Below are 16,978 nucleotides of genomic sequence, written 5' to 3'. Positions count from 1 at the left end.
ACTACAAAAACAACTTGATGGCAACTTAACATTGAGTAAAAAAAGAGTCTCTACAAATTCTTTGCTACTCCTCCCTCCAAGAGGTGGAGCTTCATTTCCCTCCCTTGAGTGTGGACTGGACTTAGAGACTCTGCTTCTAACTAATACAACATGGAAAGGAAGCGATCAAGGGATCACCAAGTGATCTGGGTTAACATCACTAGTAACAAGACGAAGTGATACCTCCGACCCCTGATAAGACGTGACAGTGAACACTGCCATCTGTGGTATTCCTTCCCCAAAACCCACAACCTCAGTCTAATCAGGAGAAGACAACAGACAAGCCCAAATTGAGAGTCTTTCTACATAATACATAAACCTCATCTTCCAAAGTGTCAAGGTCACGAAAGACAAGCAAAGACTGGAGGAGACTAAGGGGCATGACGACTAAATGCAACGTGAGATCCTGGATTGGATCCTGGAAGAGAAAAAGGACACTGGTGGAAAAACCAGGGGAATGTGAATAAGTTTGGTAGTTAATAGTATTGTACCAATGAAATTGACACTGATTTTGATAACTGTACTGTGGTTAAGATGTTGATACTGGGGTGAAAAGGAGGTGCGAAATCTTTGTATCATCACTGAAACTCTTCTGAGTCTAAAATTATCTCAAAAAATTTTTTATAAAAAGGCAAAGAGAGGACAAATGTGTAGAGTGTTTCCATTTATGTAAAAAATAAAAGGCGAAGGGGATAAGTATATACTTGCGTAAAAGCTTCTAAATGCATAGTTCATTTCTTGAAAATACATAGGAAACTGTCACAATGGTTGCCCTTGGAGGTAATGACCAGGACCAGGGTCTGGAAGTCTGGGGTGAGAAGGAAACTTACATCTGACTGCTAACTCTTATCCTGCTGGGATGCTTTACCATGTGCTCCTTTACCCATATGAAGCCAGTTTCAAAACCCATCGTCTCTGCAAAATACAAAGTTCTACTTATATTTATTAAATTAAGCAGGTTGGTCATCTTACTCAAAGCCTGCATACTCTTGGCAACTTGTTCTGTGTATCTAACCTGTCAAGTTCAGAAAGAGGTGTAGTTCCATCAAGCATCCCTAATGTGTCTGATGTTTTTGCTATGTTTTCAGAGTTATGGCTTAGGAGGGGGAAAAAAATCAAACTCCATGAAGAACACCACAGGAAAGCCGAAATATGAAACCAGAATCTTTTCCTGGGCAAGGAGGCATCAGCTTGCTGGACCCCGCAGAGCGGCAGCTGGCTGCACTCCTAGGCGCTATGAGATCCCCCAGACCAAGGGGAGCCAGACCTTTGCACTTCAGGTCCAGGATGACGGACAGAGGGTGCCTCTTCAGCATCTCCTTGCGCTTGTCGTCCAGCTGAACTCCCAGTGTGGGTCGCCGGCGTTTCTGGACAAAGGAAAGGGTCGAGCTGGTAAGCACTGCTCATGGGAATCTCCCCCATCCCCCTCTCCCTGCTGGCCAAGGCCTCACCACTGAGACCCGTGCTTCAGCTCTCCAGCTGCCAGGATCCCAGCCTCCCTTTCTTTTAAACCTCTTTCTTCTGCTTCTAGGGAGGATGGCACCCGCCAACTAGTGGGCCCCTAGGGCAGCCGCTCAGCACTCCCCACACTCTCACCGTGGTCTGCTCCTCCTCAGCATCCGAGTCACTCTCGTCATCTGCAGCGACAGAGAGAAGGCAGCTCGAGGTGAGGGGGCTCCCAATTCTCCTGAGAGCACCTCAACCCAGGGCGCGTAATAGGGCCCAGGCTTTTGTAAATGGGTTTCTTTAGAATAAATAATAAATTTGCTGCTTCTTATTCAGTATAGAAAACAGAGTGATGCAAGGAAAAGAAAAATGACCTACAATCCCATCACCCCTGGTTTTCTTCAGTGATTTTTAAAGTCATCCTATGGACCACAAGCTCCTCCACTGGTGGTGGTGGTGGCAGTAGTAACAGTAGTATAAACAACAATAACAGAAGCTCATATAATTTGAGGGGTTACTGTGTGCTGAGGACGACGCTAAGGGCTCTGCATGCATGACCTCATTTAATCCACATAATAATTCTACATGAGGTATTACTATCTTGTTTTGACAGGAGAGTAAACTGAGGCTCCAAAACGTTAAAGAACTTCCCTAGGATCAGTGAGCTAGTGAGAGGCAGGCTGAAATCCAAAGGCAGTGCTTTTCCCTGTCTACCCCGAGCACTAAGACATTAAAGCTAAGCTCCCTGCCACACAGAACCAATACGGCTAATTACCAAAGGACCAGCACTGGCCCTGGGTGGTGACCTGGCATCCCTGGAACCAGCTACGGTAGACATGGGGGAGGATCCTGACCACCACTTACCTTGGGAGTCCTCGGGAGGCTTGAACAGAGCCTTGGCCTCATCCACGTTGCCTTCAATCGCCACAGACAACGTCTTATCTAAGAGCAAGCAACAGCTTCCTGTGAAAGCTGCTAGAGAAGGAGCTAGGCTACACGAGTAGGCCCGCCCTGGGGCTGCACTTCCTCTGCCTCTGTCACAGCTTCTTACTGACCGGGGCTGGAGGGCAAAAGTCCTTTCTCCAGATGAAGAGGAGCAAGGTGGGAAACCTAAGTCTTCTTCCCATTATTTACTGAAAACAAGGAACCCAAAATGCAGATTCCTGGCCAAGCATCACCTGAGACTAGGGGTGAATGCCTCTCTTTTCAGGCTTACACCAAGGCACAGAAATCCAAGCCGATGGCCTAAAGCCACACGGCACAACTCCACCAACTGTCTTAAAGGTTCTCATCCAGAACCTGTAACTGTCCACATTCTGGAAACGACAGCTCTCCCCTCAGTTCTTATTCTCTATTCTGCACTACACCAAGCACCTGGTACCTGCCTGGTACCGTAACATTTAACCGGGATGCAGCAGGACAGTGGGCAGGAACCTGGAACCTGCAGTCCAGTCCCGGCCTGAGTCTCTGCTCAACCAACTCCCAAACTTACAACCTGGAAAGTTATGTCACTGCTCTGAGCCTCAGTTTCTGCACCTATGAAACAGGGACTTGACAAATGGTGGCTGCCCAGTTGGGCTAGGAGGACTGAATTTTAATTACAAAATTACTTTTAAAAATTAATTTTTAATCCTCACAGCAATCCTATAGGAGCAATACTATTACTCTAGCCATATACAGATGAGAAAATTAAGGCTCAGGGAAGTTAGATACAACAGCCAAGAGGTAAATAAGCTAGGATTCAAGACCAAGTCTATTCAACTTGAGCTTGGTGTCTCAAACACAAAGCTAAGTGGCCTGCTCCCTGCACCAGGCCTGACACCTCAATGAGCGATGCCTGGGCCTGCCTCTGTGCAACTCCGTGGGTCTAGCGCTGAGAGATCAGATAGGCCATCATCCTTCCTTCTCCATTCAAAAGGGTATACAGAGACGCAGAGAGTCACAGGAGCCTGAAAGGGTTTGTTCAAGTGCATAAAGAGGGATGACAAACTTCCCCCAAGTGGCAGGCCGCTGAGATATTCCTAAGTGGCTGACCACTGCTTATCTCTGACAACCCTCATGAACCATCACACCTCATCCCAAACAAGCTGGCTGCCCCCATTAACATTGGCAAATGCTAGACTGTTCTTTTGACTAGTTCCTGGAATTCTACAGTAAAATGGGAATGGAAACATGCTGGGTTTTAAACACAAAAGAAAAGAAAATTACTCACCCTGTCTAGGGGGCTGGGAGGATTTCATATGAGCTGATGATGAAAACAGGAGGGAGAAGAATGGGGAGGGAGAGGATCAAAAGGACCAGGAAGACACAAGAAGAGAGACAGTAATGTGTTGATGCCCATGGCTGGGAGGAGAGGCATGCACTGGCGCAATGTGTGTCTGTCTGATGCAGTGGGGTGGGCGTAGGGAAGAAAAATTTAGGTGCTGGGTGAAAGCTTGCAGTAGGGCAAAAGGTAGGATCTCTAAAAGCTTCTCAAAATCCTAGTGGAGTCATGGGCTGCCTTCAAGCTTAATGAGGACACCTCCTCTCCTTCCGTAATTCACTGTTACGACATGCAGCCTGTTCCAGGGCTTGGTGAAAGCCTGAGACAGCTGGCTGGGACCTGTGTTCACCAAACCCTCTCTCTGAAGCGAGCAGGAGGCACTGATCCACCTGCCAAGCGTGCCTTGATGGGGTGAGCGCTTGGGAGGCCAGATAGGCTGCCTGGGCACTGAACACAACAGCCGACCAGTCAGGCTCATCAAAGATTCAAAGCCATCCATTCTGAAATGCCCATCAGGTTAGTCCAGCCTCAGGCCAGCTGGTCAAAGCAGCCATGCTGGGCAGTGCAGAGGGGAGGCAGCATCTATCACCCAAGGGCTTCTGAGTAGGGCCAGGGAGCTTTCCTCAGCAGGAGTTGCTTCCAAATGACTCAACTGGCCACAGCTGCTGCTCCCACAGCCCCTCCCTGCCCAGCCCCCATACTCACCACAGGCTTGCCCATACGCAGTGGTCTGGACAAAGAGGACATAGAGGGGAGGTGGTAGGTGTCGGGCTGTCTCATACTGCTTGTGAGCTTGGTCGAAGGGCATAAACAGGTACTCCTGCACCGGAAGGGAAGCCTGCAAGCAGGGAAGAAGGGATTTTGTTTTTCTTTTATAGGCAGTCCACACAGGAACATGTGGCTTCTTAGTTACTTAGTATACAGTTTTTTATTTATGAAAGTGATAGCAGCAAAAAACAGTAAGAAAATGAACTTTAAAAAAAGATACTATCCGCCTAGCATCAAGAAAACATCAAATACCTAAATGTCAAAAGTGTGTCAACCTCTACATAAACACCTGAGAAATGAAAGATCTAAATGAATGGAGATATATGCCATGTTAATGGCCTCCAAGGCTTAATACTGCCCAGATGTCAATTCTCCCCAAAGTATCTATGGATTCAATGCAATCCAATCTAAATCCCAGCAGATGAAAATAGACTACCTGATTCTAAAACTTATATGTAAATAAAAGAGGCCAAGAATAACAAAGATAATCCTGAAAAATTAAGTTGGAGGACTTACATTATTGAGCATCAAGACTTCTGATAGAGCTAGAGTAATAAGTCAGTGTGATATTGGTGCACAGACAACTAGATCACGCACACACAAACCCAAACATATACAGATATCTGATTTATGACAAAAATGGCACTGCAGAACAGTGGGGGAAAGAATGGTCTTTTCAATAAATGAATCAGCTGAATACCTGTGGGGAAAGAATCTGACCTTCACCTCACACTATATACAAAATTCACTTCCAGGAAGACTATAGATTTGAATGTGGAAGGTTAAACAATAAGGCTCTATAAGAAAATACGAGAATATTTCCATGACCTTGGGACAGAGAAAGGAAAAGACTGATAACTAGATCGTATTAAAATTAAGAACATCTGCTCATTAAAGGATACTATTATGAAAGTGAAAAGGAAAGATATCTGCAGAAGACTCATCTCCAGAAAATATAAAGAATTCCGGGCAACCCAACAGAAAAATGAGCAAAAGACTTTAACAGGCCCTTCACAAATGACGTACTCCAAAAGCCAATTAGTATATAAAACGTGCTGTGCTCAATGTCACTGGTCCCCAGGGAAATGGAAATTTAAACCATAAAAGATACCCTCCAGAATGGCTATAATCAAGAAAAATGACAACATCAAGTGTTGACAAGGATGTGGAAAATTAGAACTTTCACATGGTGATGGTGGGAATTTCAAAAATCAGCACAATCACTTTAGAAAATTGTTTCACTGAATACCAAAGCTAAATATATGCATAGCATACTATGATCCAACAATTTCATTCCTGGATATATATTCAAAAGAAATGTGTACACATGTACACCAAAGGACATGTATAAGAAGGCCCCTAGTGGCATTATTCACAACAGCCCCAAACTGGAAACACCCCAGATCAAACACTAAACATCAATGAGAATAAATGAACTCCTGGTACTCACAACAACCTAGATGAAACTCACAAACTTTGAATCAAAGAAGCCAGACACAAAAGAATATGTACTATATCATTCCATCTATATAAGTTAAAAAACAGGCCAGGACTTCCCTGGTGGCGCAGTGGTTAAGAATCCGCCTGCCAATGCAGGGGACATGGGTTTGAGCGCTGGTCTGGGAAGATCCCACGTGCCGTGGAGCAACTAAGCCCATGCACCACAACTACTGAGCCTGCGCTCTAGAGCCCATGAGCCACAACTACTGAACCCGTGTGCCACAACTACTGAAGCCCGTGTGCCTAGAGCCCATGCTCCGCAACAAGCCACCACAATGAGAAGCCCGCACACCACAACAGAGTAGCCCCTGCTCGCTGCAACTAGAGAAAGCCCACGCACAGCAACAAAGACCCGTAGCAGTCAAAAATAAATTAATTTAAAAAACAAAACAAACCAACAAAAACAGGCCAAGCTAACCTGTGATGTTAGAAGTCAAGATTAATGTTATGGGGTGGGGGGACAGTGACTGGGAGGGGAATAAAGTAACTTCTGGAAAATTGCTAATGTTCTTGATTTGGGTGTTGATTACACAGATGTGTTCACAAATGTGTACACAGTGAATATCCCCTGAACTGTGAGTATGCTTACGAGTTGTATGCTTTTCTTTATATAAAATTATTTTTTTTACGTAGTATATGTACATTTTTTTTTAAGTTGTATTCGAGTTTATAAGGCAAAAATTCCCAGTTCCCAACCACCAAAGGTAACTTAATGGTTTGGTGTGAAAACATACTTTTCTAAGCACATACATGACTTACACATATATACAGCCATTCGAATACTTTGTAAATGAAGGTATACAAATGGGATTATACAACATGTTCTACAACTTGCAGTTTTTGATTTCATAATTTAATAGATCTTTCTGTCCAGTTATTCTGTCAGTAACAGGATGCTCCCTACTTCCATTATAGGTGTAAGACTGAACCACACAAGAATTTATTTAACCTGTACCCTATTTATTTAATCTGTACCCTATTTAGGAGCATTCAGAGTGTTTCCAGTTAACAGGAAAAATTTAAGTACAACCAAAATTTTTAGTTTCTGATTTTTGTCCTATATGAAGTGTTACTGAGCATATTTGTTAACTCTAATTCTATGCCTAGAGTTGAAGAGAAGAAATGTAGATCTTGCCAAATCCTACAAAAGTGAATTTTCAATTTCACTAGGGTCCTTTTACAAAGTTCCTCCATATTAGCCATTTACCCTGCTTTATAAAACTATAAAGATTTAGATCAAATCTGGCTTCACAAAGCAAACAAAAATCAGGTCACCTATACAGAAAGAAATTACATTTTACAGGTAAAGTGGGGACTTTTCCTCCTAAGGTACCTAACGGTTTTCAAATATGAGTAAAGTTCTTTTCAGAGCGAGTAGATTTGCTGAGCAGCTGGCCCCTGAGGTGCAGTCAGAGGGATCTAATAGACATCTGTGGAAGAATGCTTAGATACCCGGGGACTGTGGGCTGGTGGAGATCATGCAAGGTGTAAACTAAACTTACAGTTTGTGAAAGCGTTTTATCCGGAATAGGCGCTGGGTGAAAAGAAAACGCCGAGGTACGTGTGTGTATACGTTCCAGAGCCAATCCTGCCAGCAATTCCTCCACACAGGACACAACCTTATCACACCTGCTGTGGGCATGCAGACGGGACCATCCTTGCACTGTGCTCTAACACTGATTAGGGTTAACAGACCCAACAAAACCCACAGGGTGATGTGGCTGCTGGTGGCCTCAGGTCAGCAATGTGTCACTGAGTGGTGAAGGCAAAGCAAAAGCCGAGGAGGTGGCGGGGTGTGGGGAGACCCTCACCTGCATGATGCTGTTGAGACGAGGCTGGAGGCTACTCAGGTACTCCTTCTTTACTTCAATCTCCTTAAGGATCTTCTCCTTGTTGGACAGGCACTCTCGGTACTTCTCCGCCAGCCTGTTGGGGGAAGACAGAGCACTGTCGCCTGATGCTCTCCAGGGACATCCCAACACACCTGTTCACTATCAGACTCTACCTAATGACAGCAGTCACGATTATCTGCTAATGTTTACCTAGCACTTACTATGTGCCAGGCACTTTGGAGAATGGTTTACAAGCATTATGGCATTTAATCCTTATAAAAACCCTGGAAGATAGGGACTTTTTTTTATCCCCAAAGGAGGAAACGAAGGCTCAGGGAGGTAGATAACTTGCCCAAGGTCATCCAGTAAGAGCAAGCACAGAGCTGGGCTCTGAACCCATGCCTGTCTGCTCCAGAGGCCGTGCCAGTGACCACTGGTGTCACCTACTGCTCCGTTTCTTGCCTCAGAGGCTAGACCCAGAACTTTCACAAATATATGGACTCAGCAGCTATAGGACACAAATGAGGCCCATGGACCTGAGTGGGGCAGAGTGGGGATAGATTCCAGACCAGAGCCAAAGGAATGGAACACTTATGGCTTAGCCAAGGGCAAGTGATGTACTGGACAGGGGTGTGACAGGCCAGCCCCATCTGCTAAAAAACTGACACCAAGTCCCTAAGATCCAGACTCAGTACTTATTAAATTCATTATGTAGACCAAAGGCACAAAATACACTCAACAACAGAAAAAGGCAAGGAATTAAAAACAGCAGCTTCTCTGACAGAAAACAGAACAAATGTGCCAACCAAAAGCCCTGGAACTCGTGTACAAACATGAAAGGGAAAAAGGTCACCATGATGGAAGGGATGCAACCATAAAAAGTCCAGGATGAAAAAAATATACATACCATATTCTAAGGAAGATCTAGATTAAATTACACAGTATAGACATTCTACTTACAGTTAATAAATAAAAGCTCTTTATTAGTACAAAAAGTTTTATATGTAAAGGGGTGCCTCAAAGCATTATTTATGATATCAAAAAAATGCAAACAAAGTCCAATTCAATATGGGAACAATTACGTGATTTACAATTTACCCTGGAATGTTGTACAACCTTCTAAAATAATGTTTGCAAAGCTTTGCAATACCACACAAATATGCTTACAGGTGGGGGAAAAGGCAAAAAAAAAAAAAAATCAGATTAATAATACAAAAGGTACTTAGATCTTAGGCACTAAAATTTTAAAGGAAAGGTTACTCTTTCTCATAACGGCGTTAAGCAATTCCAACCCCACTTATGATACAGTTGGTCAAGTGTGAACCGCTAAGTGTGAATTAATCACAAAACGGGATTTGGTCTTAGAGACAATTCTGCTGGTTCCACAGTGCTTTGCTATCTGATCCTGGGTCAGGACAAAGCACTGTTCCTCATGGATAAAGGTCGGTGTCTGCACAGGTGAACAAGATCAGGAAGGAGGAAACGCTACCTTTTCCGCTGCTCCAGCTCCCAGTCCAGACGTGCAAGGGTTTGCTGGTGAGGGTCTCCCATTGTGACTTCCGCCTTGCTGATATCTGGAGGAGCCTCCTTATAAAACTCCTCTAAGCTGACCAGATCGATTTCTTCGTGCTTTGACCTGCAGTCAAAAACTCAATGTCAAGCTGCTGCCCTCAGAAACCCAAACTGTGGCTTAAACAGGTCCAGAGTTCCACTCCGTGTACGTCAACTCAGCCCTGGTCTATAGCTACCTAGGAACCTAGAATCCAGTCTTCTCAGCAAATGCTCATTAGCAGGTGTTTCAATGTGAAGAGGGGTAGTTGGTGACATGCCACAGGATCCTTATCCATGTTGCCCAAGCTTTATATCCATGATTTAGCTGAAGACCTAAAAATACACTTATGAAATTTACAGACCTCTCCAAGCTGTGCAAGAGAGCTAAGAGCTTAAAGAATCAAATAAAAACACCATGGTCTAGGTCTAGACTGTCAGGCTGAAACCAAGAAATGCCATTTAACAGGAATAAACATAAGAGTCTACACTTAAGTTCAAATTATTAACTGCCTAAATATAGCATGGGGAAGATCCAACATAGTATGACCAGATGTGAAAAGATCTAGAGGCTTTAGCTGTTCATGTACAGTGACACACAATAACTGAGATGGGGATTTTTATCTCCATTTTTCAAATGAGATGGAGGCTTCCATCAGTAAGCAGCTTGCCCAAGGTCACACAGCTAGGGAGAGGCAGAGCTGCGATTTGAACCCAGGCTGTCTGATTCCAGGGCCCCTGATCCTTCCACATGGCCACCTGCCTCGCTACAGGGTTTGCTGGCTTTCATCTGAACAATGGTTACAGGTGGAGCATCATATCTTTCTTCTTTTTAAATAGTACTATTTTTGAAACGTCTTGTAAGTCTTAAACTGAGAGTTTATTTCCTCCATGAACCCTTCTCCCAGGTTCCCCCAATGATAATATCTTATCTAAGCATAATACATTGTCAAAACTAGGAAACTGACAATTGTACAATACTATTAACTCAGGTACCTGATGTGGATTTCACTTCTATTAGTATTTAAATATTATTATGTGGATGGATTTGTGAAGCAGATAAAGACACCTCTCAAAAATCAGCATACATCAAACCCAATGCCTAACGTGGTCCCCCTCATCCCAAGTTTATTACAAATAAAACCTGACTCCTTTCAGCTTACACAAATAGATCTGACGAGGCAAGAACACATTCCCTTCTCTTATTTTGTCTATTCCTTCCTCTTTCACATCTCTCAGCTTGGATTTGCCAAGGGGCATCACAGTTTAAGGACACTGACAAACTGTAGTTTGTTCACCTAAAGGCAGCTAGGCAGCAAGAAGTTCAGGTTCCAAATAATGAAATCCATTTGCAAAAATGAATTGCTGGAACTTTAGAGAGGAAAGCTGGGCCAAAAGGTTAAAAAGATGTAACTGAAGTGAGCTGCTCCCATACAGGGTGCTCAGGAATCAAACTGGTAACGCAAAGGCTCTGCCTGCTGGGGAGAGACAACTGTTTTTCACCAGGTTCAGAGCGCAAAATTCAAAAGGGTCAGACAGGCTTTTGAGGTTCTTTGTGCAGCCTGGAACTACTGCTTCCAATTCTCCCACTCAAAGTGATCTATTCACCCTTCCCCCAGATCCTGTAGTCTCCAAGTGCATCTGACTTCTTTTTAAAGAAACTGGCTCACACTGAGCTATGTAGGAAAAAGCAGTTACCAACAGACCATCTTGCCAAAGCCCTGTGCTCCAAAACTCACTTAAACTCCAGACATTTGGTGATCTCCTTCTGCAGGTGCATCACCTCATACAACAGGTTCTGGAGCTGCAGGTGATAGGCGTCCACTTTCTGCTTGGCCTGAAAGGAGGACAAGGTCAGAGGTGAGTGGGGCAAGTCGGGGTGGGGTGGGGCAAAGCAGAGAAGCAGCAAACTCAGAAAAGGGGTAAAGGAAATTAAAGAGGGGATGAGAAGGAGGAAGAGGAGGGTTAAATCTCTCAGCTCCTACCTCATGAGTCTGATCTCTTCCTTTCTTCAACCTGATGTGGGCTAATCGGTTAAGCTTTTTTAGAGTCATGAAATGCACACAGCTCTGGATCCTCCGATCTTCGATCTCAACTGCCTACAGGCCAAAAAAAACTGGTAAAGACCTTGACAACAGGAGCTGGCTCAGCTTCCTTCAGCCCCTCACTGCTCATCCTCATCCAGAATCAAAAACAGACACTGGAAGGAGCTCAGAACCATAAGAAGTGTCAGGGGGAAATGGAAGGATGACTGTATAAGGGAATGCTTAAGGTTCCCAGGCATAAAAAACTAATTCCTGCTTGGACCAAAGTAACAGGAATCAAAGATGGAGCAAAGGCAGCCAACGCAAACAATAGCTGTCTCTACACAATGTACACAGAGATCCTAACAACGGCAACATCATGCCATACAACTTGACCTCTGTAAACAACATTACAGAATAATGTAAATGAAAATAGCAGAAGTACAGCTGTAAAACTTGACTACAGTAAAATAGATAGAATGTAATAATCTTAACAATATTGGCCAGTATAAGCACAAATAAGTGAGATTCCTGGAAAAATATGGATTGTTTTGTTTTGAACTTACCCATTTAGTTTTCAGTCACACTGTTTTGCTTCTCTGCCCTGAAACCTTTTTTTTCATTTAATATCAATACTTTAATTTTTGGTCTCTACGATTTTTTTGTACATATCTAGCCTTACAATAGCAATGGTGATTGACATGTACCATAATTTCTCCACACCCAGCACTTAATAAATACCATTTGGATGAATTATCAAATTACAGTTATGGAAAAAATTAATTATCCTGTACTTCCATGACTGTAATTGATGACTGGGTGGTGATGTTACAATAAATTAATAGGCAGGTATCTGGAGCCCTCAGGCTCTAACCCCCTGATGATGGCAGGACGTAAGACCAATATAAAGAAGGGCTCTGATAGGTGCAAAACAGGTCCATCCATGCAGACCCACCACGTCCGTGTCCTCCCAGTCCCACTCCTTACCGCATCCTTGCCTCCCCTGGTCTTCAGGTCCTGGATCTCGGCCATGAGCCTCTGCAACTCTTGGCACGTGTACTTGTACAGCTCATAGTCTCTGCCAGGGTCCCGCAGGTCCACCTCAGCCTCCTCGCTGTAGTATTTACCTTCCTGTGGAGGCAAGGATACAGGCCTTGGGTGGAGAGTAAAAGTCTCTCTGTTGGAACAGGGACACTTGGCTGAGATAAGTAACAATGAAGCCCCAAATCAGGTCTCTAAAGGATCTGGTCTGCAAATCAAATGTTTTTCTTCTTTTCAAAATGGAAAAGAATTCCTCTTTTCCTCTTTCTGATTATAAAGTAATGCATGCTTGGTGTCAGAGATTCAGAACATACTGAGGAGTATCAAAAACAAAATGAAAACTCGCCTATAATCTCACCTCCCAGCCTGAAGTAACTCCATTGTTAGTACTGTGGATAAACACATTAAAAAAATAAATAAAATAAAATGGGATCATATTGTTCATGCTATTTAGTGCAATTTCCCATCATAATAAATATAAATCTCCATCAAAATGGCTACATATAGATGAACCAGAATTCATTTAACCAAATTTCTACTGATGGGTGTTTAGATGGTCAAATCAAGCTTTAGCAGAAACTAAAACATCCTAACTGGTCTCCCAGACTTTGGAATAAACAAACACATCTCTTTAAGAGAGAGTCAGTTACAATTAAAAATATTGTATTGCATATTTGAAAGTTGCTAAGAGAGCAGATCTTAAAAGTTCTCATCACAAGAAAAAAATTTTTGTAACAACTATGTAACGTGTCGGATGTTAACTAGATTTATTTCGGTGATCGTTTCACAAAATAAACAAATATCAATCATTATGTTGTACACCTGAAATTAATATAATGTTATATACCAATTATACCTCAATTTAATTTTTTTAAAAAAGAGTCAGAATCAATACCTCCCAAAGGATAAGGTTCTTCATTAATTTTAATTGCCTAAATCTGAGGAAAGCATCATCTTCCATTTAAATTGAAGCTGGTATGTTTCTCTAGTCTAGTTAAAAAACAAACAAAAACCACAACCAACCAAAAAAATCAATACAGTTAAGTCATACAACCTATGGACTGGGAGAAAATATTTGCAAACGATGCGACCAACAAGGGCTTAATTTCCAAAATATACAAACAGCTCATACAACTCAATAACAAGAAACCAAACAACCCAATCAAAAAGTGGGTAGAAGAGTAAATAGACATTTCTCCAAAGAAGACATACAGATGGCCAAGAGGCACATGAAAAGATGCTCCACATCGCTAATTATTAGAGAAATGCAAATCAAAACTACAATGAGGTACCACCTCACGCCAGTCAGAATGGCCATCATTAAAGTCTACAAATAAATGCTGGAGAGGGAGTGAAGAAAAGGGAACCCTCCTACACCGTTGGTGGGAAGTAAACTGGTGCAGCCACTATGTAAAACAGTATGGAGGTTCCTCAAAAAACTAAAACTAGAGTTGCCATATGATCCAGCAATCCCATTCCTGGGCATATCCGGACAAAACTCTAATTAGAAAAGATACATGCACCTCAACATTCACAGCAGCACTATTCACAATAGCCAAGACACAGAAGCAACCTAACTGTCCATCGACAGATGAATGGATAAAGAAGATGTGGTGTATACACAGACAATGGACTACTACTCAGCCGTAAGAAAGAATGAAATAATACCATTTGCAGCAACATGGATGGACCTAGAGATTAGGTACAAAGTGAAGTCAGTCATAAAGAGAAAGACAAATATATGATACCACTTACATGTGGAATCTAAAATATGACACAAATTAACTTACTTACAAAACAGGTTCACAGACACAGAGAACAGATTTGTGGTTGCCAAGGGGAAGGATGGATTGGGAGTTTGGGACTAGCAGATGCAAACTATTATATATAGAATGGATAAAGAACAACGTTCTACTGCATTGCACAAGGAACTATATTCAAGATTCTGTAATAAACCATAATGGAGAAGAAAAAAATAGTTAAGTCATAAATTAGCTTGACAGATTCAAGGACAGAGAAACAGCAAAAGAAGAACCTGCTGACTACGAGAGCACTCAGGCCTCAGAAGACGTTCTTTAGCTACATGGTTCTGGTACTGTCTCGGTAGCAGACCAGGGATGTCGCATCTCCAAAGCCTTAGTGGCCTGCTGCGGATGGACTGCCTTCTTCTGACCATCAGGAAAGCTGGAGACACACCATACTAGAATGCATTCTCTGTTCAGGCACTAATCATGTCTAATACAGGCTTGTTGGTTCTTGGGATGCTGCAGCTAAATCTGATGTGGATACTCAGGTCTTGAAGAGCCAGGGGAATTCCAGGCACCTGGTCAAACAGAGGCCACCTGGGAGGTTGTGCCTATGACCCTCGGCTGCTGCAAACCCACAGCCAGGTGCTTGGCCACGAGCTGCAATTTCTCAGCAGCACAGCAGCCCTGGCTGATCTCACCTGTTCAGTGTCAGAACGATTACGCTTCCCTTCAGCTGGAGCTCCATCACTTCGGATCACTTTGGGCTTTCGTTTTTTGCTCGATTCCGATGACATGGTTGTTTGGTGAGGTCAGGAGGAAACAGCAGAGACCTGTTAAGAGGAGAAAGCTTCTGAGCTTTCCAGAGTTGGAACTGGAGATTTTCCTAGAGTCAGAATACTGAAGTCTGACTAGCAGTTGTGCCTGCTTACACTCTTGGTAACTCAAGAAAAGTCATCAACCCTCCAAAGCCTCAATTTAATCCTCTGTAAAAAGCGGAATCATCCCTCAGCCTGTTCAAAATGAACTCATCTTCCCCAACTCCACCTCCTTTAAAGGCACCACCACCACCCCACTGACCAAACTCCTCAGCCAGGCACATAAGCCCATTCTCAACACTACTGATTGATCATTGTGTGCTGCACCTTGATCTAAGCACTTTAAGGGTATGTTCTCATTTGGTTCTTATAACAAGGATCCTCTCAGATATGAACAAGCACCATTTTACAAGTGAGAACACTGAGGGTCAGGAAGGTGAATGACTTGCCCAAGGTCACACAGCTAGTGTGCTAAAGCTAGGGTCCAACCCATGCCACAGCAGTGCTCCTGACAACTACATTACTGTATCTTGTAGTGTTGCCACCATGTCATCTGGCGATGCCATCAACTCCCTGGTTGACGCGAAAATTTAAAAGAACAGAACAGGGACTTCCCTGGTGGCGCGGTGGTTAAGGATCTGCCTGCCAGTGCAAGGGACACGGGTTTGAGCCCTGGTCCGGGAAGATCCCACATGCCGCGCAGCAACTAAGCCCAGGCGCCACAACTACTGAGTCTGAGCTCTAGAGCCCATGAGCCACAACTACTGAGCCCACGTGCCTAGAGCCCATACTCCACAACAAGAGAAGCCACGAAGAGTAGCCCCTGCTCACCGCAACTAGAGAAAGCCGGCGCGCAGCAACGAAGACCCAATGCAGCCAAAAAAATAATAAAAATAAAATAAAATAAAATAGAAAATAAAAAATTTAAAAGAACAGAATATACATTCATGGGCCTCTAGCGTCACAAAGCATCCTCTCTCTGCTACCTCTACTGACTGTCACCAGCAGCCCGAGGTGGGCAGCACTAACCCCCCTACCCCAGTGAATCTGTCACCAACACTTATTGAGGGAGCCAATGCCTCAACAGAGTCGAGTCAGAGAAACCCTGGGCTGGAGTCTCCTGTCCTCTATTTCATGGCTATGAGTCCTGGGACAAGTCACTTCACTTTCCTCTGCATCTGCTTCCTCCCAGATCAAATGAAAATAGCCACCCCTACCTCAGAGGTGGTTGTGGACATTAATGCAGGAGGCGCTCCACTGGGGCAGGCGATGAAGATGATCTGAGAGCAGGGCTTTAGATGGTACACGAGTGGTTAATAATGTTAAGCACCTACGGAGAAAGTTAATCCCTTTCAATTCTTTTTAGAAACTTCTGATTGCTTCGAGGAGAACGTGTCATTTCCCTAGTTAGTCTTTAACATCTATGAATGCCAACGTCCTTTTGTTAACAAAAGGGCTCTATCTCAGATCCTTAGACAATGAAATCTAGCCACAATTATTAACGATAACCTTTACATATTAAATACATTAATTTTTATCACTACCTTCTGCATAGGACAAGTGAGAAAAGTTTTCTATTTATGGTAAAGATTTAAATTTTTCTTTTAAAGTAAATTTAATTTTTAAAAGTGACTCAATTAAAACCCTTTAGTAAACAATCGTACAAGGTAAGTTGATTTTTCACAGAGGGACCCGAAAAGCGTTAAGTGTGGGAAATCCTGACTTTGGCAAGACAGTAGACAGTGCCTGGCACAGACAAGCGCATAATAAATGTGAGCTGATATCACCACCACCGTAGTGGTCGTTATCTAGAAGCTGCCCTGTAAGGCCTGACGAGGCTGCAGCCATCATTTTCCACAGGAGGAAATTGAGAGTGCGGCGCCGAGCGGCCGGGGTCCCCGGAGAATGAGGACGGAGAACCCGGGTCAGACCCCAGCCCGGGGACGCCCTCGGG

At 43.6% G+C, this 16,978-nt stretch overlaps 1 protein-coding gene across 3 annotated transcripts in view; it reads right to left on the bottom strand.

Moving 5' to 3' along the window:
* Window positions 1-16,978, bottom strand: part of THOC5 (THO complex subunit 5) — a 31,673-nt gene that overhangs the window by 14,541 nt on the left and 154 nt on the right. The window contains exons 2-13 of one of the 3 annotated variants that reach the window (XM_068563839.1): window positions 16,242-16,354; window positions 14,908-15,039; window positions 12,408-12,551; window positions 11,382-11,495; window positions 11,136-11,233; window positions 9,338-9,484; window positions 7,828-7,942; window positions 4,454-4,586; window positions 3,698-3,730; window positions 2,350-2,427; window positions 1,636-1,676; window positions 1,307-1,406 (exon numbers count right to left, since the gene is read on the bottom strand). In XM_068563839.1, coding sequence (XP_068419940.1) covers window positions 1,307-1,406; window positions 1,636-1,676; window positions 2,350-2,427; window positions 3,698-3,730; window positions 4,454-4,586; window positions 7,828-7,942; window positions 9,338-9,484; window positions 11,136-11,233; window positions 11,382-11,495; window positions 12,408-12,551; window positions 14,908-15,003 — 1,099 coding nt within the window. In that variant the 5' untranslated portion in view covers window positions 15,004-15,039; window positions 16,242-16,354. The remainder of the gene's footprint in view (window positions 1-1,306; window positions 1,407-1,635; window positions 1,677-2,349; window positions 2,428-3,697; window positions 3,731-4,453; window positions 4,587-7,827; window positions 7,943-9,337; window positions 9,485-11,135; window positions 11,234-11,381; window positions 11,496-12,407; window positions 12,552-14,907; window positions 15,040-16,241; window positions 16,355-16,978) is intronic. The other 2 variants (XM_068563840.1, XM_068563841.1) reach the window with 2 other exon arrangements.

Source organism: Eschrichtius robustus, chromosome 14, assembly GCF_028021215.1.
Source record: "Eschrichtius robustus isolate mEscRob2 chromosome 14, mEscRob2.pri, whole genome shotgun sequence".
NCBI classification, from domain to species: domain Eukaryota; kingdom Metazoa; phylum Chordata; class Mammalia; order Artiodactyla; family Eschrichtiidae; genus Eschrichtius; species Eschrichtius robustus.
The sequence above is the reverse complement of the archived record's forward strand: the minus strand, read 5'-3'. Positions and strand labels throughout refer to the sequence as shown.